Here is a 25000-nt window from a genome sequence, read left to right as displayed (position 1 = left end):
GATGACGATCTGGACGAAAGCGACATCAGTGCCTGCAACAAACCAAACGCCAACGGTGGTTATCAGAAGCTGATCTTGACTACCGAGGAAAAGCGACTGCTCGCCAAGGAAGGTATCTCCCTGCCGACGTGTTATCCGCTGACCAAGCACGAAGAACGGGAGCTGAAACGGATCCGGCGAAAGATCAGGAACAAGATTTCGGCCCAGGATTCGCGCAAGCGCAAGAAGGAGTACGTCGATGGACTCGAGGAAAGGTAATGACGACCAAACACTTTACACTACAATAATTACCTTATGTTAATGCTTTTTTCTATTATTTCCCCAGGGTCAAGCAATGTACCGAGGAGAATCAAACCCTGCTGAAGCGCATCAAAATCCTGCAGAGCCAAAACCACGATCTCATGAGTCAGATGAAGAAGATCCAGTCGCTGCTGACGAAAGGTACCGGTAAAACTACCCAGCCAGCCACTTGTTTGATGGTGCTGCTGTTGAGTATGGCCCTGGTGGCTGTCCCGAACCTAAAGCTGGGCGGATCCAACCAACAGCAAAACATCCAAGATTCGATTGAAATGGCCGAACTGATCCAGGAAGCTGCTTCGGAGAAAACACAGGTTCAATCGCCACAGACCCAGAATCGGCGCTCGCTCCTGTTCGATACCAAGGAACAGCTCGGTGACGCATTAGTCGATGAGGAGGTAAACTTTGACGAAATCATGTCGTTCAATGTGAACTCGTTGATTGCCAGCGAGCACGATTATTCCTCCGAGGGAGAACCGATGGCGAAGAAGGCCAAAATCAATCATTCGTTGGTGGACTACGACGTGGATGACGATATTTGGAACGGCAGTAGCAAGATGCGAATCAAACTGGAACTGGACGAGAGACAATTTAACAAGCAACAGGATCAGAGCTCAGGATTTAACATAAAGAAGGAGCACTGCAGTGAAGTCATCGTCAACCAAGACCTGTTCGAAGCAATGTCTAAGAAGAGCACACTTGAGCTGGTCAATGGTTTACATTTGGACACGATAAGCCAAACAAACGGTGGATTCAATAAGGACATTGCCAATATCGAGTTGCTTGCTCCTGGAGTTCAAAGCTCATCGAATGTTGAGGAAGTTGGTAAAAAACTAAACGCCTCGCAGCAGATCCAACAACAAAATGGAAAAAGGAAGCTACTACTTTAAATGTTCCCTTTTTCAAAAACATCCTTAAAATACTGCTTGGCTGTTATTTGCTAGATGTGTACATACTACGATAAAACAAAAACTGTTAAAAACCTTACCCCTTAGCAACATTCATTATAGAAACCTAAATTTGATTAAGTTTTTCCAAATTTTACCTCTGTAAAAGCTTAACAATCTCCTGTTTGCATGCTGGCATTTTACGCTTTCCAAGTTTGCGGAGAAGCACTTTGATGATTACGTATACCGTCCCTTAAGCGGTGTTATTTATGTTATTCGAACATACTGATATAAACTGAGAAGAGAAATCAATCAATCTAATAGTATTGGAATACCTATTATAGTGTTAAACAAGATTTTTCGACTTAGACACAGGAAACTACTGTTCTATTAGTTTGTTATTTGTTTCACAAATTCTATATATTTTATGTCTATTATGAATATTTGTGCAATTTTATATTTTTTTTCTAAACCTTTACTTAGTTGTAACTTTTCACACATCTCACCACGTGGTCTTAGTTTTGTGCAAATATTTTTGTTTAACGGTACATGAATGATGAAGCATCTATTATAAAATAAAACTTACAGTTATAGCCGGGAAAATATAACAATTTTTTTGCCTTAGGTTTATTACTTAAGTTTATTCATTCGACTTCATCTTAATGAATATGCGAGTCTTCGCAATATGTAGACAAGAATATTTCCCACATGCATTGAATCACTGTCTCGTTAAGAATAGGAAGTTAATATGAGCAGACATCTTGAACCACTTTACGAAAAATATACTTCTACTTTTCGATCCATCGGATCCAAAGCATTCATTGTAACGGTAGAGAATTTCCATTATTTCCATCTAGACAAATAGTACGACTATTAAACGTTGCTGAATAATAAGCAAATATCGATAGATATAACCACAAGACAAAAGTGCATAACTATTATCATTGTAATAAATAGCTGTATATAAACACAATCGGGTTGAGTATTGGTTTGATTCTAAAACATTTCGAAATCCATAGAACTATTTTTTTTGGGATCAAATGTGTTGGAAGAGAATATATATATATTTTTTTATGGCGTTTAAATAGCTCGGGGAGCTGACGCTGGAAATGAAAATTAGAATAGTTTGGAGAAGAAAATTTAAAGTTTAGAGAAGGCAGCGTAGAATAGTAAGCGATCTTGAGACGTTGGTTAAACCATCAAGCACTTCATTATATCCATGGAATATGGATAAAATGCAGTTCAAGATAATAAACCAACCCCTCCCGATACCAGTTGGAGGAAGGACATGGGCGGGTTCGAGACTGGCCTCTACATACTCCCCACGCATCTAACTACATTTAATTTTTGTGTTATTAAAGGAATCATTTTAACTTATCTTATATGTTTTTCCTTCCTTCGTCGTCGTCTGTTGAACGTCTGCTTGGTGTCTCCGCCCCAATTCCACTGGTATGTGTGATGGGTTTCGTGATAGTTGTCTCGGGGTCCAGTCATCATATGACTCCGAATCGTATGCGCAGGGGTATATGAAAATAAAAGAAAGAGAAAAGAAGAGGAAAGAGAAATATAAAGGAAGGAATTAGTTCTTGCATAAAGTAATTGAAGTGTTATTTGCTGTTTTTCCCTAATTTTTTGCCTTTCATTTTCTAAATTTTGAAATTTTTGTTTTTCTTTTTAGAGTTTTTCCATTTCATTGCTAATCATACTATTTTACCAAAATATGGATGTGAGAGTTTGTTTTGCTTTTTTGAGCAAGCCTATTTCAAACTAATAAAAATTCTAGCTCAAATTAATAGTAGAAGTAAGCTACCTTATTCCTATCACAACATCACAAAATCATGAAAATTTAGCAGAATATGGATATAAGAGCACATCTTACCGTACCCTACCTACCTCACATAGTTGAATGTTGAAATCCATCATAATTTACAAAAAATCTACATAGGGGTTCTATTAAAATATACCGCATGCCTATTGTAAAATGCCCGAAATCAGTAATTAGGACTACCTACTCATTGTTATTCTTCAAAACCGTACATTCTAATATATACTTCCATAGATGAATTTCAAACTAAACCGAAAAACGTAAAGATTTGCTAAAAATGAATAATTAAATAAAAAGCAAAAAAAACGTCTTACCAAATGAAATATAACATTTTCCAACAACAGCATTCCCATCCAATGAGCCTCTAGTTCTTGTAAAATGCTTGATTTAAGAATAAGCCAACGAAATTCATAAACCGCAAATACACACTTACTAGAGCATTGGGGAGGCGAATACCATAACCTTTACCTAACATCGTAATACTTTTCACACGTTTTCTCTATTTTTAATTCTACAAGACTAAACCATCTAACTACCTAACCAAACGAATTATGCCCTATTGAAAGTATCAACTTTTATTATGGTAAATTGTGATACTTTCACTACCAAATGTTGCGATTGTTCTGCGGAAGGGAGGGCAAGTGTTTCAACTCCCATTCATCTTATCAACATGGATCATGAAAAAAAAATAGACATCTTTGAACCTACTGCTGAATTTAAACTAAATAAAGATGTCCAGCTCCTCTTCTAATTTAGGCCATATTATGACACCATGTTTAACAAGATTGTGTGTAACGACACTGTCAGGAAAATGATGGGTTGATCCATCATTTTCACAAACATACACACCGCAGCCGTTAACCCATTGCAACTTAGGGTACGGCAAATGTGTTGGAAGAGAATATGAGGATTAACTTACCTTACTTATTAGGTAAATCCCGAAATCGAAGGTCCAATTCTACTTGATCGAGTCACCTTGTTTGCTACACGGGCTGATGTGGTCTCGGAAATCGTTATGCGCACACACAACAGATTGAAGCCTTCAACATTTTGCACAATGAACGATGGATGGGTGACTAGTTGTCTTTTTCATTTCGCACTCCATAGATCATAAACAAAATTTCACACTCGAATACTTCAAAGATAAGGATATTCTGGTATGGGTGTTAAGACTCGATTTGGCCTTAGAGAAAACGTCCGTTTTCAAAAATCTTGACGCACGATTTCCTGAAATTGCAGTTCAATCAAGTTAGTATACTGTTGTCTGTGACTTTCGATGAGTCTTTTCTTCGTAAAGACTTATCGGCAAATCTGACATTCATCGCACCAGTTTTATGAAGAGTTTGGCGAATCAACTTGTTTTGTAGTGTTAATCTTAATCATGCATACCAGAAATAAAAAAAAAACGGATAAATTTAACTTCATGTTTGATCAGTATCTATTGACATTTTCAGAAAACCCTCTGATGAATAAATTTAAAGCATTTTCTAGTTTCTTTTTCTTTGGTTCATTGTTGCTATTTCAATAGAAATCTTTCAAACAAAGCAACAACTAAGCTTTCAAAGAATAAACTTTCTTTATTTGTGTACTTGCACATCGCGCTAACAAGCAACGATACTCTCAACAATGTCACAGCCGGACACAATAGCATCCGATGCCAGCACGATCCTAGCTCCAGTTAATTTCTCCACCAGTTTGCAAGCGGCCACTTCCGCATAGGTCAAACCTCCTATCACCAATACAAAGATAGTTTTACGCTTCAACGGCAACAGTTGATTGATGTCCGATTTTGCCGTCCCAGTTACAGTCAATTCGCGTATGGTTTTGGTCCCAAAACTACCGACGGATAACTTCAACCGCTCCAGATGACCCAGCCGTTGATTTAGATCGTCCAATCCGTTGGTGTTCAGTATCATTTGACATAGCTGCGCGACCAGTGGAATGTAGTTACCGTTGAAAACATAGCTAGGGCACTGCTTTTTGCTCGGAATACTGGGGCTGGTTGGGTTGTTAGATGACCCGGGTGACTGGATAGATTCGCTAACGTCAGTGGGAAGAAGTTTCAATTTACTGGCTTCTATTTGAAATTGAGATTTCAGAATTGGGATCGAAATTTGAGATAGAATTTTTGTTTTCGTTAGATTCGTAGTATCAGGGAAAAGCCTTGCTTGGAAAAGATTGTTGAACACGCCCAGGTGCTGGTATCCGAAGGCATTTAGGTAGGACGTCATAAGTTTGGTCATGTCTTCGCTGGTTAGGCCTATCGTTATGTGATATAGACAGATAAGTCGCAAAATGTTAAATTTGTGAGCATCAGCTGCCAGTAGCTCGTCAACGAATGCCATTATTTGTTTCCGATTTGTGTTGGTAAGCATGCTTTCTTCAATAAGTTGGAGTTTTTCGAAGTTTCCTCCGATGTCTTCCATTATAGTTTCACACAGCAAAAGATGCTTGAAGAGTTCTTTTTTCTGGGCTGCCACCTTCGGTAGTTTATTTGTAACATATTCTTTCATCTCCGATATTTTCATATCCTTGCTAAACGATTTACCCTCTAGGCCGAGATTTTTTGCCTGTGAACTGAGAAGGCCTATGACCTCAGCGAAATGCCGGTATCGGTTTTCTTGGTAAACCATATCTTGAGAACCGTTCATTCGTATTGTTTCTTGATTAATTTTTGTATCATTTTCGTTTTTAAGGATTGCCAATTTTCCATTCTTGATTTTATTGCTGTTAGCATCTACAGTCAAGGATCCCGAGGTGTACTTATGTATTTCCATCAGTAATCCAGAATAAACCACCGGTGTCAGTAAACAAGAGGCGTAATCTCTATCTCGGTCAACTATCAGCATCGTATTGAAATCGATGGCATCTCTACCTTCTCCACTTTTCGTCTTTTTGCCGTTTTCTATTTTCTGCATTATTTGTAATACTTTTTCAGAACTATCTCCGTATGTAAAAACCAGTTTCGGTTTCCCCATGATCATATTAAAAATCCTTAAGCTTTGAGCTATCGACCCAAGCAATGATCCGTCCTGACGCACGAAAATATCCGCAAATACATTCGGTAATTCTAAGCTCATTACTCCTTGATCCAAACAAATAAAATCCCACTGATAGCTGTAGAGTTCGACCAAACCATAGAGGCCTTCCTCCTCGAGCAAGTGCTCGAAGCTGGCCAGCACCAGCGGGAATATCACGACGTGGTACTGTTTGTTGGTTCGATCAACTTCCGCTACCAGTCCACTAGACATCTGACTGTGGTAGCTACTGATTTGATCCAGAGCACTTTTGAACGTGAGTAGATTACTCGTGAGAAAGTAGATGAACTGCTTCCGTTTGGGTGGAGCATTTTTCGGGTCGAATTTGTAAATTTTATCGATACCCTTTTTCCTGAAATTAAATAGACCAATTTAATCTCCTTGTTCTCAGTAATAAGTCATTCGCGGTTGAACTTACCTCAACCAAGTGGCACCCACGACGTGTTCCAAGGGTTTGATGAGCGTAGGCTCGATGATCAGATCTTTGTCCAGCGGTATCGAGTACAGTATGTGTTGCAGTTTCTCCTGGGCAATCTGCCGGAAGCCGAGCAGCTTCTTGTCCAAAATTGCGTCCATTCCATTTGATTGTGATTCAGAATCGACTGGAATTACGTGTAGTGTAAACAACAAGAATTGCGTCGACAACACAACTACTTTGAGCGTCAACTGACAAAACAGTAAAAGGTAATGAGATCCACACAAGAGAACAGTCAGTGAAGAATGTTTCTTGAGTACCTACTTAACTTAGTCAATGGCCTAACTTAGTGAAATGGCCTAACTGCAAATAATTCTTTAGATAGCACTTTTCTGATTAGGGAACATCCATAAATGACGTAGCTTTTTTTTTGAGTTTTTATACGCCCCCCTCCCCCCTCGTAGCATTTCGTCACAAAGTCATAGACCCCCCCTAGATAATAACGTAGCTTTAATAACCCCCCCCCCCGCCATTTTTAAAAATCGGTTTTTAATTTTTACTTTTATTATCAGCATTTTGCAAGAATAATACAAAAAATAACAAAAAAAGGGATAGAAGTTATAAATGGAAATTTAAAAAAGCATATCAATCAGTCAAAAAAAAAATCAAGCTACCTTTCAACAGACAGGATAGCTAGTAAGTATTCAATCAGTTGCATCGGTCCAAATTATCTCAATTCGGGATTCCAATGAAATCGTTGGGCAGCTTTCCTCAATCGTCTGGTCGGCTGGAATAATTGCATCTGCGATGTCAGCTGCCTCCACTCACTCTCTATCGTCCTCCGGAATGATGACCAGCATTTCGTGTCCTCTTTAGACTACAATTCGCTTTGGAAGAATCTTTCTATCCGAGGTTGGGGCCTTGTAGATTTTGCTATGCTCCTTTTGGAGAACATTTGAAGCAAAATATAAGCTGCATTTCTTGCATGTACGCTCCTTGATACGCTTGAAAACAGTCGGGCAGTAGAAGTTAAAAGCTACATGTTCAGACTGGATTGAATTATGCATAATTTTGCTCAATTTTGATTTTTTTTTCGATATTTAATTAAAGCTACGTAGCTTTACTTGGACCCCTACCCCCCCTCACGTCACACATCGTCACACAAAGTCAAACTCCCCCCCTCCCCCTAAAATGCTACGTCATTTATGGATGTTCCCTTATGGCGAGAGAAACATATGGTATAGGTTAAACTGTGAACGGTTGTGACTTGTACACCAGTCAATTCAGAATCAACTTATAATGTAATGTCTTCTTCGATTTCAGTAATGGTCAGATGTCTTATTCCATGAGTCACTAGACGAGACTCGCCAAATTTTCCTATTCACGACCCCGACTTTTTTTAGCTCTTCAAGTAAAGAAATGCCAGTTCAGTTGAGCTTCGATTGGTTTCTAAGTTCGAACTCCAGTTTCTTGGCTGAATGACTTACAGTAGTCAACATTACGAGGCAAAATTTGGCGAGTCACGTCACGTAACCCATAGAATAGCCCATATGTCAAAGCGTTAATTTCAAGATTTTACCACAAGGGACTGTTCTCTAACTATAGCATAACTCGAGAATTTGAAATTGTAAGTAACTGATTTATATGCCAAGCATCAGTGATCGTCATATAATATTTTGATTGATTTCTGAAAGTGAGGTAAGAAAAATCGCAACTCTTTTTATTCTATGGAAGGATTCAATTCCTTGTTGCTCCGTTCATTCCAGGCACTCGATAAAGGAACTCGCCGTCGTCGTCATAGAAGCAATCATCCAACTGATAGGTTGCTCCTTTTTTGTATAACTTTCGCGGGATAGTTATATGCTCTTTGATGTCGGCTACCGGTTTTTCATTGTCGAAATTAATCAAGTCTTTTTCGCGTTTATCAATCTTCAGCACCGCGGACTGTGATTCCATGTTTGATGAAGCATTCTCATTCTGGTTCGCGAATTTTCCTCCCATTTGTCTGAAGGTCTTTGGTCGTCGATCTTCCACTTCGCCGGTCATAAACATATCCTGGTTTGGAGCTTTGAATTTAACGTTCGGTACATTCTCTAGGGAGTTTTGTCCCGATTCAAGTTTCGGGATATCTGGTGGAACTGTTTCACTTTTAGCATACTTCTTGCAGCTTGTAATGATCTGAGTGAATTCCCCATCATCAGGAATATTTTGGATTTCATAAAGGCGTTTTGTTTCGACCTTGGGTTGTTGTACCTCTTTGAAATTTCTGTGCACAAATTTGTTCAAGTGTTCTGCAAATCCTTCGTCAATGTTACGAATTCTACCAGATTTAAACATTTCCCAGTTTTCTCGTACTGCTTCGTCATGTCGTTGAATTCGATTGCCATCTCTGGGTATCCATTTGGCTTTAACAATTTTTGCCACGCTGTACCGATCCGCAGGAAAGCTTCCAACTAACTTGTCTATCGTCCACTCTTCGGGGTCGAAGTTATGCAAATAACGAATTTGCTCCTTCTCGGACCAGGTAAGAAAGTTGAGTTGTTTAGTTTTAAAGTACTTGTTTCCAACGATCCAGCTTTGCAGCCGTTCCCGATATTGCTGGGCCTCTTTTTCGTACTCTTTATGCGATTTGTGAAGTTCAGAAAAGTTTGCCTCGTCCATTTGCTCCAGCTCTTCGACTGTGGTTTCCAGTTGGTCATCGTTGAGGAGGGCCATCCGACGCTCGACCCCAGGATTCCGCGCACGACGGACATACGCGCGGGTGAAACATTTTTGCTTATCGTACGCTAGTTTCAATATTGTACGTAACATCCCGAACGAGTTATATTATTACCTGAAATATATTTAGTTTTTTTAAGCAATTCTTATTCTACAAACGATTTAGATTAACAATAATATTGATGTTTTGATGCTTCAGTGAATTCGTATGATTGCAAAAACATATGCGTCATTTGATGGCTTTCGGTCATTCGGCCACTCTGACAAAATAAACCTTTATGTCGAAATTCAAATTGACGGTTGGTCTTTATTATTTATTTATTATTAAATCAACAGATCAAATATTGATCCAAATGATATTTTAAAATTAAAAACTAACAACGAATACAAATCTACACTGAACTTAGAACACTAAGAATTCTTCTTCGGAATAAAACCTTCGAAACGTCAAAATCAAAATGTTCTGAGAAGCGGTTAAAAGTCTTCTTGATGACGCCAATTATTGCAGAGTTGGCCCCGTAATTGTTTAGTCTAACAGGAACGAAGAGCTGAAGATCCCGATTCCTCAAACCACGAGGTCGGACGCTAAGTGGAAGAACTTCCAAAAGTGCAGGAGAGTCGATTCTTGATGAAAGCAGATCAGCGACGAAAGAAGCACGAGTGGCGGTCCTGCGGGCTTGCAGCGTGTCGATGTCGATCAGGCGGCAGCGGCTTTCGTAGCTGGGAAGTCGAAAAGGGTCTTGCCAGTTTAAGTGTCGAAGGGCATACCTCAAAAAACGTCGTTGGATGGCTTCGATGCGATCAGAGCCGTTTTGATAATATGGGCACCAAACCGCAGAAGCATATTCGAGGATCGATCGAACCAGACTGCAGTAAAGACTCTTCAGGCAGTAGATGTCCTTAAAGTCCTTCGTCATACGGAAAAGAAGACCCAGGCTTCTGGAGGCTTTGTCAACGATATAGTTGGTGTGATTCTTAAAATCCAGCCGCGCGTCGAGGATCACACCAAGATCTTTCACGTGTTGAGCTCGAGAGATTGCATCGTTTCCAAGGAAATAAACGGCTGAGAGCGGGCGTCGTTTGCGGGAAAATGATATTACTACACATTTATCACGGTTTAAAGGTAGGCGATTGGCATCACACCAGGAGGCAAAGAGGTTAAACTGGTTCTGCAGGAAGTTCACATCCTCGGAGCCATTGATAGAGTAGTACAGTTTCAAGTCGTCGGCGTACGCCAATTTTGGTCCGTCGAGGAGTTGCAGCACGTCATTGAAGTAAATTAGGAATACTAACGGCCCTAAGTGACTTCCCTGAGGCACGCCTGATGAAGCTGAGAACTGCCTGGAAAAACAGTTACCCGTACGAACTGTCAATTTACGTCCCGTAAGGTAACTGCGGAACCAGCCAATGAGTGATCCACAAAATCCTAAACGCGCGAGCTTTCCGATGGCAATATCATGGTTCACCTTGTCGAATGCGGCAGACAGATCGGTATAGATGGCATCAGTTTGGGATTTCTTTGCAAAACTTTCATGCACATACGAGGTAAAGGTTAGTAAGTTAGTTGTAGTTGAGCGTTGAGGCATAAATCCATGCTGGTCGTTGGAGAGGTTGTGCTTGCAGAACATGAAAATGGGATCTAAAACCACCAATTCGAAAAGTTTGGCAATAGCACACAGAGCTGAAATTCCTCGGTAATTATTAACATCTTTCCTATCTCCCTTTTTATGAACCGGGAACATGTAAGCTTCTTTCCACAATGAGGGGAAGGTGGCCTGGTCGAGCGAAGCTTGGAAGATAAGCCTGATAGGAGTCAGCAAAGAAGGCATAAAACGCTTCAGGAAGGTAGCTGGTATCCCATCCGGGCCCGTAGAGAAGGAGTTTTTGAGCTTAGTGGCTGCTTTAGAGATGATTGTGTCCTCGACTGTAATACCGTTTAAAGAAAAGCCCAGTGGTGAAACACTCCTGATGGCGCGATTCAGTTGGTCGTCGGTTATTGAAGATGTATCAAAGATGCTCGAGAATTTATTGGCAAAGAGATCGCAGATTCCGGAGTCAGAGTTCGCTATGATGCCATCTAAGAACATGCAGGACGGTGTTCCAGGTTCATTCCGCTGATTTTTAACGTGATTCCAGAAGGATTTTGGGCTAGTCTTGAGATTTTGCTGAATTCGACGAAGATGGTTTTGATAGCTTCGTTGGCAGGCTTTTTTATAGGCGGAGTTGAGTTTGCGATATTCTTCCTTGGTATGCGGCGATTTGTGCTTGTTGAAATTACGAAGGGCACGCCTTTTTGTCGCTTTCAGTTGTCGTAAAGCTGCTGTAGCCCATGGAGTCCGAGGATTAGCATTGGCGGTGCGTTTCGGCACATGACGGTCGATTACGTAGTTGAGGATGTGCGAGAAAGTTTCGGCTGCAGCATTAGGGTTAGCTAGTTCGAGTTCGGATTCCCAGTCTATAGTGGCCAGTACGCGAGAAATGATATCGAAATCGGCGTTTTTATAGTCCAAGTAGAAGGGTGTGAGTTTATCAGCGGGGTTACACAATCTAGAGATATTAATTGTAACCAGTAAAGCCGGGTGATGTGGGCCTACTTTAACTAGCGGTGCCGGTGCTGATTCGATAGTTGGTAAACGGAATCCGTCATTGGCAAAGCAAAGATCAAGCATCCGGCCATTCTCGTTTACAACACTGTTGATCTGACGTAAGGTTGCTGTACTCAAAGAGTCTAGAATAATGTTCGAGGAAGCCGAAAAAGTGGAGCGTTCAGGATCGGGATACAGGAAGCTAGCTTGGCTGGAACACCACTTTATACCTGGCATGTTAAAATCGCCTAAGACGATTATGTCATCTTCTGGAGCGCAGAAAGAGCTTATTTTAGAAATGCAACTAGAGAATGATTCAGCTAAGGTCACGTCTCTCGAGCGATCAGGAGGCAAATATAGTACGCCAACGTAAAGCTTCCGGTCGCCGAGTTCGATGCGGGACCACACCATCTCAAGATTATGCCAAGATTCATCATCGATTGGCATGGCTCTGAATTTGGACCTTACGGCGAGTAACACCCCACCACCTGTGGCCTTTCTGCTGTTACGGGAGCTTCGATCGCAGCGGAACACTGAATAATCGGATCCGAAGATCTGGTTGGAGAAAGTGTGATCGTTCAACCATGTTTCGGTAAAGGTGATAATATCGTAGCAGGAACATGAAGTAGCAAGCAGATAATCAGTCACGCAGGAATTGATACCACCGACATTCTGATAGTAGATGTTGATGAAATCAAGCGGTTCTGATGCCGATCTGGAGCCGTTGTCACTGAAATGGAGAATACCATCACGCGGAGTAAGGCAGTCAAAAGCAGCGTACTTGCCTGGTAAAGCAGGCTGGAGAACCCCTACGCCACAGACGAACTCAGGGCCGGGACGACTGGTCTTGATATAATACTTTGAGCAATTCAATACTCAAACAACTGACGTAAAGCAGTAATATTCGAGATTCATATGCATTTGGCTAACGATTGCAAATGTTTATTTTATTTGCCATTTTTCTCGTCTAGCATATCACATTGATTCGATTGGAAAAGCATTCAATCGAATCCCGATCTATTGAAATCCCTCCCTTTCAAGGTGTTTCAATTTCGGTTCCGTTAGTTCTTCATGATGAAGTTTTGCCTCGATATTCATATGTGTTCTTATCCAAAATCCATGTGCAGCATATTCATGGGCGTTAATATATACATAATGTTTTTCTCCCTTAAGTGTGGTGATCAATAGAATACATTCAGGCGCATTTCGTTGAGTACTGCAAGCGTCAGTGATATCCTCCCTTCACATCGAAGTTTTGTTTCGTATTCTGATTGTAGACCTGCTGTTCTCTTGGTAACTTCTTGGAAGCATCCTAGGTATTTTTTCAATTTCGAGCAACGTATCATCGGCGAACCTCTCATTGGCTTACAGACGAGTTACTGGTTCATCTGCAACGCTGCTGTTTCGGACAATCTAGATCATCACGGAGAATAAACAAATGTTGGTCATCGAAATGAAGAACACAGAAGCGTGGCTTTTTATTATGATTTTTATTACCGTTTAAACACCTTATGGGCGGATGCCATCAAACTACGGACACCGGTAGTTCACTACATACGCTACCTGTGGTAAATGTGACACCGATTTCGGTTTTAAAATTCAAAGCAATGTGCCATGTGTACTGTTGTATACTACCTGCTGCAATTGGCAGCACATTTATTGCCAACCGACGAGTTGATGTTTTGGAATAGTAATGCTTAATATAGTTTTCCACTAATTCTAGGTGATTTGTAAAACTTCCACTGTTTGTTGTCAATGCCTTCGCTCATAGTAAAATATCCATCAGCATTTAGAAACGAAAAAGCGGAATAAACGATACGCGAATCAATTACGTAAAATCAACGCCGGAAACGGGGAGATTTTAAACCAACTAAAAAAAACCTAAACTCGAATGAAACTAGATCGATGAAGGTCCCACAAGTGGGACTCAACTGATAGGAGAATGTTTCAAAGCGAAAACAAATGTTACAAATCGATGAAGTCAACTTAGAGTCCCGAACCACTGCGACCAAAACTTAACTCTCCTCCCCTACGCTGTAAGAACAATAGCTTCTAGAACTGATTACGATAGTTGGATAGACCTTGCTTGAGCTACACCTACCGCTACTACTATAAGTTTCACAATGTTTATCTGGAAGTGAACGTACACGAAATTGGGGAAGAGGGAAGATAATGGTCACTTAGAAGAAAGTAACATCAACTGTTCGGCCGTCAAAACGTGATCCATCCATGAGTTCTGAAAAAAAAAGAAATATCCAACATTAGTAAACATTCAATATACCAAATTTGTGTTTATTATTGTATACTTACTGATGGCAACTTCGGCGTCACGTTCCTTTGCAAATCGCACAACACCGGTATCTTGGCCGCGGATTTCCGCAAACTTGACCTCTCCAACATCGCGGAATTTATCTCGCAGAGTTTGCCAGGTCCAGGATGATGGCATCTGTCCAAATAAGAACATAAAGTAAACATAAGTTCCAGCCAAAGTTTTACTTCAAATTTATTTTATGGCTTACGTTGCGAATGATGATCGTATCCGTTGCTTTGCGGTTGCCGTTGTTCATGCTTCCATAGTTGCGGCCATAGTCATCATTTGGTGCGGTGCTGTAGTTGCGGACGTTGGAAGAACCGAGATCGAAATCGTTGCCACGATTTCCGCTGTTTCCGAAAGCACTGGACGAGTAGCTCTGACTGAAACTATCGTTGCCACCACCAGAGTTGCCTGTTAGCGAACCCAGACCACCTAATCCCGAAGCCCCAGATGCGCCGATGGCACCAAGACTGGCACCCAAACCACCAGCACCAGCAGCAGCACTCAAATTACTCAATCCAGTCAGATTAGAGAGAGCAGCAGCGGAGGCAAGCGAATTTTGCAGATTTCCAGTCAAATTGGTCAAACCTACCACGCTGCTGAGCTGAGCGGCAAGATTCGAATTCAAACCGGACAGATTGTTAGTAGCGGCGTTGAGCAGATTGGTGGCGAGTGGAGGCTGCACCGGAGTAGGCGCCGCATTTTGGATGGAATTGTTCTGAAGAGAATTGTTCTGTTGCTGAATCGACGGAAGATTACGGGCCACGTCCTTGAGCGGCTCACCATTGGGACCCAAACCGATGCCAATAGCCTTGAGACCTTCGGGCAAACGGTTCAGCTCAGTTTTGTCCGGAACACGATCGAGCCTAACGGTCATGCGACGGTCAAACAACATTTGCCGGTCGAACATTGAAATGGCCTGAACGGCCTCGACCGGATGATCGTACTCAACGACGGCGAAACCTCTGCTGTTGCCATCCTTATCGACTGAGAGATCCACACTCTGAACCTTTCCAGCCAACTTAAACACCTGTTTGAGCTTCTTTTTATCGACTTTATAATCAAGCTGCTCGGGTTCATACAATATAAGTACAATTTCGGAAGATCATACCACATATTTGATTTATTGTTAAGATTTTGGTAGAATGAAAAAAGAGAAAAAGAAAAACCACATTTTTATCAGTATTACGGCTATGAGAGGACTCGATAACTACTCGAGATCGGTTCCAGAGGTCTTGAAATTCGTAGTTCCAGTAGTTTAACTGATAATAACACCCAAGTACGCTAACAACAGCTCAACAGAGTCCGTCACTTGTTCAAACGATTTTAGTCGATAAAATTTAAAGACCCTTCCTCTAACAATCATAAGATGTTTAACTACGACACCAATGGAATACAAAATAGACGGAAAATATTCTGGGTTTTTTTTTTAAGATAATCTGCATGGAAATTTTTAATCACATATCGACAAAAAACCTTCAGATCATTCAACAATATCAAACTTTCAAACGTAATAAAGACTTTTTTCTTATCTAATATTTGTATCAAATACCTAGTATTTGATTTGCTGTCTTGCTTCGATCAATTCCATCGTACTAAAAGAAACTCTCTCGATCCAAACCAAGATATTAAACAGTTCAGACTTCTTCAAATCTGACACTTTTGAACCCCATCAAATGATTTTAAAATGGCGACATTATGAATTAAAAACCACCTTGACAAATACAACAGCTCAATTCCAAACCAACTGGAAACCAATCTTAAATCAGAAAAAAAACCTCCCATTCAAATGACCCAAACGGAATAGGAAAATAACGTTACGTATAATACGCCGCAAACCATACTCACATTGGCGATGAAGATGCGGGTGTGCAGAGGCCCCTGAATGCCGAGACCTTCCAAAAACTTGATGCTGAGACCGTAGGTATTGAAATCCGGATTGAAGCCGCCATCATCCCGGCCGGAACTGTTCGATCGATCAATCGACACGTACACATACATAGATCAACCACAAGCAGGAAACAAACGGTTGCGAGATGAAATTGGATTCAACGGAAATAGAGAACATGGTATATTGGTTAAGATCACTGACGGTCAGGATGCAGATAGCTCCATTGTTGCCCACAAAGCTAAGGTAAAGAGATTACTTGTGTTGTTCTGGGAGCAGGGTTCAAATGGCGATAACTTCTTGTAAAAATGACATCGGGAATGTGGAAATAGGGAATGTCTCTGAGAATTTGTTCGATTGACGTTAGATTAATACAAGAACAACACAACTGACTGTCAGCCCAAAATTTTACGAATTAATTCCGTTCGTTTTCAAGTTTGAAAACTTGGCGCAATGAAATTACAAATTTATACGAACACGAGCATAAATCAATCTTCAGTAATACAATGATTCGTAAATGACCTGAGCAATCGAACAAAATCTCTAGCATATATAAGATATGGTAGTTTAGAAATAAATGTTACCCAATAGATGAAGGAACGTACATTCGATCATCATCGCGATCTCGACCTCCTCCTCCACCGCCGCCGCCTCCTCGACGACCGTTATCGTTTTCCCGTTCTCCACGGAACGATTTCGGGATCACGCGACCAAACTTGTCCCGCTCGTTTCCATAGTCTTCCTTAATGACCAACTGACGCCCGTTGATGTCGAATCGATTCATCTTGTCCAGCGCAATCTGGACGTGCTCGGACTTTTCAAACTCGACAATACCACAACCCCGAGGCTTCATCGATTCATCGTGGAACAATTCCACGAAGCTGACATCCCCAACTTCCTTGCGGAACAAATCTTTCAGATCTTGCCAACGATACTCATAAGGGACGTTCGACACGTAGATCCGACGACAGTCGTCGCGATTCCTGTCCCGGCTGCGGTCTCTATCGTTGCTGCTGAAGCGATTGCTATTACGGCCGCCACCGCGTTCACTCCGGCGAGACCGGTCACGGCTCTGCTGATCGTTATCGTTGTCCATTGCAAGAGGAGCGAAGCAAAGGTCAAAACACACCAAAGAAAACCACCAAGTACTGTGATCGCAGAAAAAGGAAGACCCAAACACGAGATGTTTATCCTTCAACTAGTGAGTCGAAACTATGCAGCTAGAAAACAGAAAAACTTTCTTTATCATCACACCCTAGGTACAACAAAAGCGGTCTGAAACCCAAAGGATTCAGCCTGACGCGCTAATAGGTATAACAGGCTGGAGGTAAACAAACGGCTTTGAATTTTTTTAGGTTATGAAACGTCGGCCAAAAACGGAAACCGAAACAGGAAAAACAATATGGCGGAGCGCTGGCCCCAAGTTCTGCCTACCATGGTGGAAAATTCAAGATTTTACCTTTAATGCGAGAGCTAGGAACACCAAGAGTAGATTAAAACTTACCTGTTACAATCGGTAACAAACCAGACCCTAGATTGGAGACGTAATTCCGTTAATTTTCCGGATAAAAACCGGAGCCACCGGGAGTTCAAAGATTTCCGACTTTCAAACTTGAAACCGCGAAGCAGAATGACGAAAAATGGCGGCCAACCGAAGCAGACCGAAGAAAACCGCGAAAAATTGAGAATAACATCGAGACGTGATGTAAAAACCAGACAAATCTAATGGCGCAAGCCGAACTTAGAATTGAGAACAGAGTCGCTGTTCGTTTGTTAATTTTTTTCTCTCACAATGGCAATGATCTCATATAACTGTAGTTCTCCATAAGATCTTAGAAAAAGCGATGTCCTTTTTTTATTTGATTAACCAAACATTTTTTAGAAATGCTATTTTCTCTTCAAATCATGTTAAAAAGTGGCTTTTTCATCTTGAAATAACACATTGTACGTAAAATAAATCAAAATTTAATGTTTATAATCTGCGTATTTTCTTCTGAGAAAATGGAACACATATAAAAGTTATTTTTTTTTTATTTTTCTGAGTTATTTTCCCATCTTTTAATTAAAAAAAATGAATTTTTTCGTTTCAATCTCTTGAACAGGATGATAAAAAAAATCTTTTTTTTCTTTTGACCGAATGTTATAACGTTTGTTTTTATCCCTTTCGACTTCTTGACCAATCACCCAAACTCTAATCCGGATTAACACGTTTGTTGCAAAACGTTAACCACTTCGAAATATGTCTAACTTTGAAAATTCGAAACATCGTCATTGAGATATTGATTTTATTAAAAATGATCACGGATTGTTACTAAATACTTAGAACTTAGAACAGTTCTAAGTAGGATTTTGAAGGCGAAACGGTATCTCCAGGAACTGAAGTTTTGGCCTTTCAAAGTTATTTTGTAATGGGTGACGGATACATTTGCGTACTATTGGGCCAATTTTGAGTTCAGTTGTTGAACTGTGTAGATTTTCTAGGATGTAATTTTTTTCAGTGTATTTGCCCTTCAGAAACGCTTCAATGAAAACAAAACGCGGACGAAAACAAACGTACCAAAACAAATAAGTTTTTAAAGGAAAAAAAGGATAAAATCCAGGATTTCGTGGCGATTTCGTCGAAAAATTGTGTTCCAACATCGAGGAAACCATGCTGAAAACCGTGGACAAATGTCCCGGTCAATACTGCGGTCGAACCCTGCTGGAGAACTCTTCGTTCAGCGAGTGTGGAGCCTGTTTGCGTGGATTCCGGGTCAATGAACAGTATCAGTGTGCCCCGTGCGAAAAACCTCTCCGGGAGGAAGACTGGCTGTATCTGGGGTTTATGGCTATTTTGCCGCTCATCATCCACTGGTTCTGCATAGACTTGAATGCTCAGCAGCGTAAATTTTCCCGTGGGGAGCTGATACTGCACGCCAGTGCTTGCGTGGAGGTTTTACTTTCAGCTTTCTTAACCATCCTGTTTACCGATCCTATCTGGGAGCTGCGAATCAACTCCTGTGGGGTGCAGAAACTGTCCGATTGGTACACCCTGTTCCACAATCCGGCTCCGAACTATGACACCACACTCTACTGTACGCAGGAAGCGGTCTATCCGCTGCAAACGATGATCTTTGTATTTTACTTGTTCTGCGTTACGTTCATGATGATTATCCGACCGGCGCTGAATGTAAAGTTTCTGCCATTCCGTGGAAAGATGGCCGTATATTACGCACTTTACATTTTCCCGATTTTGTCTTTGCTGCACGCTGTTGCTGGTGGATTAATATGTAAGATTTAGTTTCTAGTAGCGTTTTAAACAATACTTGATATTCTATTTCCTTTCTTTTGCAGATTACGCCTTCCCGTACTTGAGCATCGTAATATCGGTAGTTTCTAATGCACTACACTTTTCCATTAAGTTAGATCAAACGATGAAATCGTTACTGGAAACATCTGTTACCCAAATGAGAAATGTTACCATCATCCGTAAGTTTGAAACGAAGTCTTAACAATTAAATTTTCGTTAGTAACGTTGATTTCATCTTTCTAGTCGGTCACTGGTTGCTGCTAGCATATGGAATCATTTCGATACCCTACCACATTTCATACTTTTCGTTACTGTTGGTTCCGGTTCCGGCTTTGTTTTACATTTTCACCGCCAAGTACACGCATCCGGATAATTTTAAGTGAACTCAATTTAGCTAGTACCTTACAAATTTTCCTTCTTTGGGATTACACTTGAAGATGATCTAAAGGTTCTCCAATCGATTTAGTGATATTATTCCTAGTTACTCTTAAGCTTTATGATAAAGTTGGACTGAAACAAGAAACATGTTAATCATCTTACAGTCATCCGAAACAAACCTTATTGTAAGACATTTTTCGACATTGATTTATGTGCTGATTTCCATCTTCCAGGGATAGAAAACAACAGTAAATTGTTAATTCTAACACTGTAAATCATTCCTTAGAGGTAAGAAAATGTGTTCTGGTAGATTAGAGTTGACTTATTTGGTAAGTCATGGCGTTTTGGCATTTTTTTAATTGCATCGATAGAAGCAAAATTTATGAATAACAACATATTTTTTCATTTGCACTTTGAACCTGAAAAAAATTCAACAGTATTCAATAATCATTAATCATTTATTATTAATTTAACAACTAGTTTATTAAAGGCCTTTTACTTAATCATTAATCATTCTCAATAATGAAGTTTGTGGTTGATGAAAAACGGTAACAAATTAGAACTCCATACATCAACAACAAAAATTTCAAATCTAAATGGCACGTGCTATCATACTTAACCGTAAACAAGAAAAACAAAAAAAAAACAGAAGGAACTGTTGATATGAAGTTGTTTTCAATTTAGTCTATACTTAATCACATAGATTAACGAGGGTAATTCCTCCCTCAGAGAATTATTCCGATTAGACTGTTGGTCGGTAAAACTCTCTAGCTCTAAATACAGTTTTTAACGAGTTGTCGGAGACTTCCTTGTTAGAAAGTAGGATGGATGCAACTCGACAGTCATCTAGATATGAGGAATATGATCCTCAAGAAGATGAATTTGTTAAAAAAAACCAGCATTTAGATGTGTTCAAAAGGGTTTTAAATGCAAACTGCTTTCAAATGTTTTAAGCAACGATATGTTGCATACACAAAGGCGTTTTATACTGTCGTATTTTTCTATTAGAATTACCTATTAACCTATTTTTATTAATCCATGGTGTAGGATTGCCCCTCGATGATAAGTGTTGTGATTGTCTACATCAATAACAAATATAAGTTTATGGAGAATCAAAGGCGGCATTGAAAAAGAGGGGAGGAAGTGATTGGACAGTTTAGGAGTGAAAAACGTGGAAATTGGAAGCGGAGTTTTTGATAGAAGAATAAACGTTTCCAAATTGGGAAATGTTTTAACTGGACTCTACAAATTGGCGACGAGGATGAGATGTGAAAACGTTGATGATTTACTGATACGAATCGTCCACCCAAAGAAATCAGATTTATTCGATTTTTCCCTAGGTGGTAGTTGTACCTGTACCCGTAGTTGCAGTATATTTTTCATTCCTCGCGACCTGCTGTGAACTACAAATTGGTAATTGTGAAAACAATGCTAAGATCTCGAGGGATTTTGATGATTGAATGTCAGTTCCATGGGTTTGCATCCTTAGTAAGTATTTTGAAAGTAAAGTTCCTTGTGTGAACACAAGTTGTTTGCGTGAGCGCAAATGTCCTGTTGTGGAGTTCCTTGTGTGAGCACAAGTTGTTTGGGTGAGCCCAAATCATGTCCTGTTGCGGAGTTCCTTGTGTGAGCACAAGTTGTTTGTGTGAGCGCAAATCATGTGCTGTTGGGAAGTCCCTTGTGTGAGCACAAGTTGTTTAGGTGAGCGCAAACTATTTCCTGCTGCGAAAAAATTGCGTGAGCGCAAAAAAAAATTGCTGGAAACGTTCAGCAATCCAAATTTTTGCTGGAAACCAGCAATCGGTTTTCAAATTGCTGGATTTTTCAGCATTCAGTTGTGTTCTTTTCATTTTTGCTGAAAAATCAGCAATCGGTTTTAGAATTGCTGGACTTTCCGGCAATTGATCTAGTTTGCTGGAAAATCAGCAATCGAGTTGTCAATTTGGAGTTTGTTTTTGTTTCGTACGCTGAAGCAAGGTGAGATTCTATTTTACGAATTTTGATTAAATTAATATAGTTATTTTATTTTGCTCTATATTCTAGCAACCAGATAACAAGTCAAGGTGAGTTTTTCTTGGACAGATAGATATTCTCTAAAATATTCTTATCAAAATTATTTTTACAGGTGGCGGATGATCAACACTTTGCACAAAGCTGCCAGCCCCGAGCCGGTGCTATAGAATATTTCAAAAAAATATCGTGTTTCTGAAAATAAATTATCCCTTTATTGAAAAATGGGAGGAAATAATTGTTTTTATTCCTTATTATATGCACAGCCAGTAATCAAAATTTAATTTTGAATTAAAATATAAATTTGATACTAAATACAGCCGGATGTGTTGAAAGAAATAGCTGGTTTCCAGCAATCTGGATTGCTGATTTTCCAGCAATTTGAATTGCTGGAAACCAGAATTAACGTTTGCTGTTTTTTTCAGCAATTTAAATTGCTGGAAATTTTGCTGGAAAGTCAGCGGGACAAAAACCAGCAAAATTTTGCTGGTTTCCAGCAAAAAAAAATTTGCTGTGTAGTGATTATGTGTGGGCACATGAAAATGACATTTATCTAAGATATATCACAGAGAACCAGAGAACGGGCCCCGAACAAATATGTGTCGAATCCGTGTGTAAGAATTTGAATGGTCGGCCATTTTAAACCCGTTAAAATTGGCCTAAAAACAGCACCATCTAGTGGCTCTTAGCTAAGTGACTCAGCTGTTGTCGATTTTTTTTTTGTCATAACAGTTGAGAACACTCAGAACATAAATAACCCAAAATTTACTTCCAGGTCGCACCAAAACAGAGTTCAGCTAGTTTTCTTTTTTTTGGGGTGTAGAAAAACCAACATAATGAAATTTACAGCAGGAACTATATGCTCTTTTAACGAAATCGTTTTCTTTTGGCAATGTTGCCTCATTTGGTACTCGTTTTGTATTGAGCCACTGATTTTGTTTGAGAAAAAAGCAAACATTATTTAGTTGTTTGAAGAGAAAGTTCATATAAGATTTTAATTATGTGTCTGTTCTAATATTCATTATAATTTCAAAAAAGTTCAGTCAACATTTACCGCAGGATTTCTGTATGATGTGTTATGATACCCCTCTAATGGATAAACTCCACTTTTTGTTAAGGATCAGATTTTTTTTAATCAAATTTCTCTCATAACGAAGCATGTAAACATCGCGTCGTTTCTGCCAGGATAGGACTTCAGTACCTACTTCCGAAAATATTCGAAAATTGGAATAGCTTCTTAATATCGAATTTGGCCTCTTAGACAGAGCAAAGTTATTGCATGGAGGTTACCCGCACACCTGAGAATCCTAAGAATTTAAGAAAATAGCAAAAGGCTTTTAAAAGCAACACGATTTAAAAATTTTATAAATTCTTCAAATATCCCCCTCTTCTATTATACCTATTACAGACGTCCGATAACACCATGCGCCAATTTTTCATCAATCCTACCGAGATAACAATTTTGTGAAAGAAAAAAGAATACTGCACGTGTTCATCATCGAAATTTATTCTTAATTATAAAAAAAAATAGTCTTGATGTAGAGAATTTCATGTCGACAAAAACAAACACAGGCCAAAAAATGAAAAACCGTATACAATTATTTCAATACCCGATTGAGTGACTGAAAATATATTTGGCTTTGAGCGCATTTTTCATTCGTTGAAGGTACTATCGTCTGAGCGTGTAGAAAAAATGGAAAAAATAAAAGTACTCGTAACGACATCTGGTGGCTCTTAGCTAAGTTGCAAAAATGGCGTCGTTTATTTTGAAATCACGGTTGGTATTTTTACACACGGTTGGGGCTCCAGCCCGAACTCTGGTTCTCTGTGGATATATTACGCGAAATTTGAGAATTCCTTTGCTCAAATCGGAGATAGAGATCTTTTCAAAAGAAATGAATAGTGTAAATGCTAGCTGAAATCTAGTGCAAGTTCGCAGAAGTTGGGAGAAACATGATCAGTACTCCTGTCGAAGTGACTGTTTTGATAAATGCTCGATTAAAATCTCATTGTACTGTTGTGTAAATGCTAGCTGAAATCTAGGGCAATTTTGCAGAAGCTGGGAGAAACATGAACAATACTCCTGTAGAATATTAAATGTAAATGCGAATGTATAAAGTGCTCATTTGGTAAATACTCGATGAATATGGCATTTTACTGTTGAATGTACAGAGAATTTAACTGCCGCGATCCATGATGATCATAAAGTACATTTTATTACAAAATACAGCCAATTTAATAGAAACCAATGTATTTCTATGTTTACGTAGAACATTGGTCTTAAAAAAGTAAAGGGGGGATTGTAGGATCGTCCCTCGATGATAAGTGTTGTGATTGTCTACATCAATAACAAATATAAGTTTATGGAGAATCAAAGGCGGCATTGAAAAAGAGGGGAGGAAGTGATTGGACAGTTGAGGAGTGAAAAACGTGGAAATTAGAAGCGGAGTTTTTGATAGAAGAATAAACGTTTCTGTGGTGTTCATGGTTTAGACATTATCACAGTAAGCCGGTGTCTGACTTGTAAAATAAAGTGTATTATAAATTATACTTCTAAAAGAAACGGGTGTTATTTCTCGGTTCCCACATCTGGCGACGAAGGTAAATTCTGGAAGGAGTTCTTTAAAGGTAGGAACCAATTCAATTTATTTAAAAAAAAAAGAGAACTTAGTTCGAATTTCGATTTTTTTTATCAGGCAACAGCCGCTGCTATACGCAGAAAAGAAAGGCATAAGCCGCTGCTTTTCGCAGAAACTAGGCACCAGCCGCTGCAATTCGCAGAAACCGAGGCACAAGCCGCTGCATAACGCAGAAACCGGAATCGCTGGAGTTCACAACGTGATCTGTGATTCGTAAAGAGAAACCTGGTCCAACAATCCAACTTTAGTGGAAGACATATCCAACCACCGGTTGCTAACGTATATTATTTTTCACCAACAACCCGTATCCAAGGTAATGTTTTTAATATATAAAATTTATGAGTCACCAAGTAGAACCAAGTAGAGTTTATTATGGAAACTTCAACGATTTTTTTTTGTATTCGATTCAATTCAAGAATGGAAAGTGTATAGAAGATCGTTTGGATCAGTTACTGGCAAACGACATTATCGAACCAGTTACCGGTGGGGTAATCTGGGTTTCACCGTTAGTAACAATTGTGAAGGACAACGGAGATCTTAGGTTGTGCGTTGATATGCGTCGAGCGAACTTAGCTATACAGAGAGAACATCGGATGATGCCAATTTTTGAAGATTTTCTTCCACGCTTGAAATCAGCAAAATATTTTAGTCGTCTAGATATTAAAGATGCTTTTCACCAGGTATGAAAAATATTATTTTATGTACATTTGAATAAAT

The 25000-nt window shown here is 39.7% G+C and overlaps 6 protein-coding genes across 8 annotated transcripts; 2 read left to right on the top strand and 4 right to left on the bottom strand.

Annotated features, from left to right (window-relative positions):
- Positions 1-3: 3 nt before the first annotated feature.
- On the top strand, positions 4-2157 carry LOC129760686 (probable basic-leucine zipper transcription factor J; the record flags this gene model as incomplete). Its single annotated transcript, XM_055758340.1, has 2 exons — positions 4-254; positions 326-2157. Coding segments are annotated over 2 exons (1113 nt in total), but the record flags the coding sequence as incomplete, so codon positions are not given.
- A 2433-nt stretch (positions 2158-4590) lies between these two features.
- Positions 4591-6718, bottom strand: LOC129760682 (vacuolar protein sorting-associated protein 33B). Its single transcript, XM_055758334.1, has 2 exons — positions 6466-6718; positions 4591-6399 (listed from the first exon to the last, which is right to left on the bottom strand). Exons 1-2 carry the CDS (start codon positions 6621-6623, stop codon positions 4611-4613), a joined length of 1947 nt encoding a protein of 648 aa, XP_055614309.1. The 5' UTR covers positions 6624-6718; the 3' UTR covers positions 4591-4610.
- Positions 6719-8093: 1375 nt separating this feature from the next.
- LOC129760683 (uncharacterized) lies at positions 8094-9397 on the bottom strand. Its single transcript, XM_055758335.1, has 2 exons — positions 9353-9397; positions 8094-9295 (listed from the first exon to the last, which is right to left on the bottom strand). Exon 2 carries the CDS (start codon positions 9271-9273, stop codon positions 8200-8202), a length of 1074 nt encoding a protein of 357 aa, XP_055614310.1. The 5' UTR covers positions 9274-9295; positions 9353-9397; the 3' UTR covers positions 8094-8199.
- Positions 9327-12686, bottom strand: LOC129760681 (uncharacterized). The gene is made up of 3 exons (XM_055758333.1): positions 12655-12686; positions 11114-12495; positions 9327-9331 (listed from the first exon to the last, which is right to left on the bottom strand). The coding sequence occupies exons 1-3, from the start codon at positions 12684-12686 to the stop codon at positions 9327-9329; spliced, it is 1419 nt and encodes a 472-aa protein (XP_055614308.1).
- Positions 12687-13236: 550 nt separating this feature from the next.
- LOC129760685 (myelin expression factor 2) lies at positions 13237-17596 on the bottom strand. 3 transcript variants are annotated; one of them, XM_055758337.1, is made up of 6 exons: positions 17472-17596; positions 16552-17187; positions 15928-16045; positions 14285-15145; positions 14076-14211; positions 13237-14001 (listed from the first exon to the last, which is right to left on the bottom strand). In XM_055758337.1, exons 2-6 carry the CDS (start codon positions 17061-17063, stop codon positions 13946-13948), a joined length of 1683 nt encoding a protein of 560 aa, XP_055614312.1. In that variant the 5' UTR covers positions 17064-17187; positions 17472-17596; the 3' UTR covers positions 13237-13945. The 3 variants fall into 3 exon arrangements, with proteins under 3 accessions (XP_055614312.1, XP_055614314.1, XP_055614313.1); XM_055758339.1 differs by having other exon boundaries at positions 16573-17187; XM_055758338.1 differs by lacking the exon at positions 17472-17596 and having other exon boundaries at positions 16552-17458.
- A 902-nt stretch (positions 17597-18498) lies between these two features.
- LOC129760684 (JNK1/MAPK8-associated membrane protein) lies at positions 18499-19791 on the top strand. The gene is made up of 3 exons (XM_055758336.1): positions 18499-19236; positions 19301-19435; positions 19500-19791. Exons 1-3 carry the CDS (start codon positions 18618-18620, stop codon positions 19637-19639), a joined length of 894 nt encoding a protein of 297 aa, XP_055614311.1. The 5' UTR covers positions 18499-18617; the 3' UTR covers positions 19640-19791.
- Positions 19792-25000: the final 5209 nt, after the last annotated feature.

The sequence above is a fragment of the Uranotaenia lowii genome, unplaced genomic scaffold, assembly GCF_029784155.1.
Source record: "Uranotaenia lowii strain MFRU-FL unplaced genomic scaffold, ASM2978415v1 HiC_scaffold_722, whole genome shotgun sequence".
In the NCBI taxonomy this organism is placed as follows: Eukaryota; Metazoa; Arthropoda; class Insecta; order Diptera; family Culicidae; genus Uranotaenia; species Uranotaenia lowii.
This window is presented reverse-complemented; position numbering and strand designations above follow the sequence as displayed.

Excerpts from the sequence above, each read along its gene's own strand:
- LOC129760685 (XM_055758337.1), bottom strand. The coding sequence starts at position 17,063 with ATGGACAACGATAACGATCAGCAGAGCCGTGACCGGTCTCGCCGGAGT. Across the intron at positions 15,146-15,927 it reads CCCGCATCTTCATCGCCAAT|CTTGATTATAAAGTCGATAA; the intron begins GTGAGTATGGTT and ends GAACCCGAGCAG. Across the intron at positions 14,212-14,284 it reads ATACGATCATCATTCGCAAC|ATGCCATCATCCTGGACCTG; the intron begins GTAAGCCATAAA and ends TTATTTGGACAG.
- LOC129760684 (XM_055758336.1), top strand. The coding sequence starts at position 18,618 with ATGCTGAAAACCGTGGACAAATGTCCCGGTCAATACTGCGGTCGAACC. Across the intron at positions 19,237-19,300 it reads TGTTGCTGGTGGATTAATAT|ATTACGCCTTCCCGTACTTG; the intron begins GTAAGATTTAGT and ends TTTCTTTTGCAG. Across the intron at positions 19,436-19,499 it reads GAGAAATGTTACCATCATCC|TCGGTCACTGGTTGCTGCTA; the intron begins GTAAGTTTGAAA and ends TCATCTTTCTAG.
- LOC129760683 (XM_055758335.1), bottom strand. The coding sequence starts at position 9,273 with ATGTTACGTACAATATTGAAACTAGCGTACGATAAGCAAAAATGTTTC.
- LOC129760681 (XM_055758333.1), bottom strand. The coding sequence starts at position 12,686 with ATGCATATGAATCTCGAATATTACTGCTTTAC. Across the intron at positions 12,496-12,654 it reads CTCGAATATTACTGCTTTAC|TGACAACGGCTCCAGATCGG; the intron begins GTCAGTTGTTTG and ends TCTCCATTTCAG.
- LOC129760682 (XM_055758334.1), bottom strand. The coding sequence starts at position 6,623 with ATGGACGCAATTTTGGACAAGAAGCTGCTCGGCTTCCGGCAGATTGCC. Across the intron at positions 6,400-6,465 it reads GTGGGTGCCACTTGGTTGAG|GAAAAAGGGTATCGATAAAA; the intron begins GTAAGTTCAACC and ends ATTTAATTTCAG.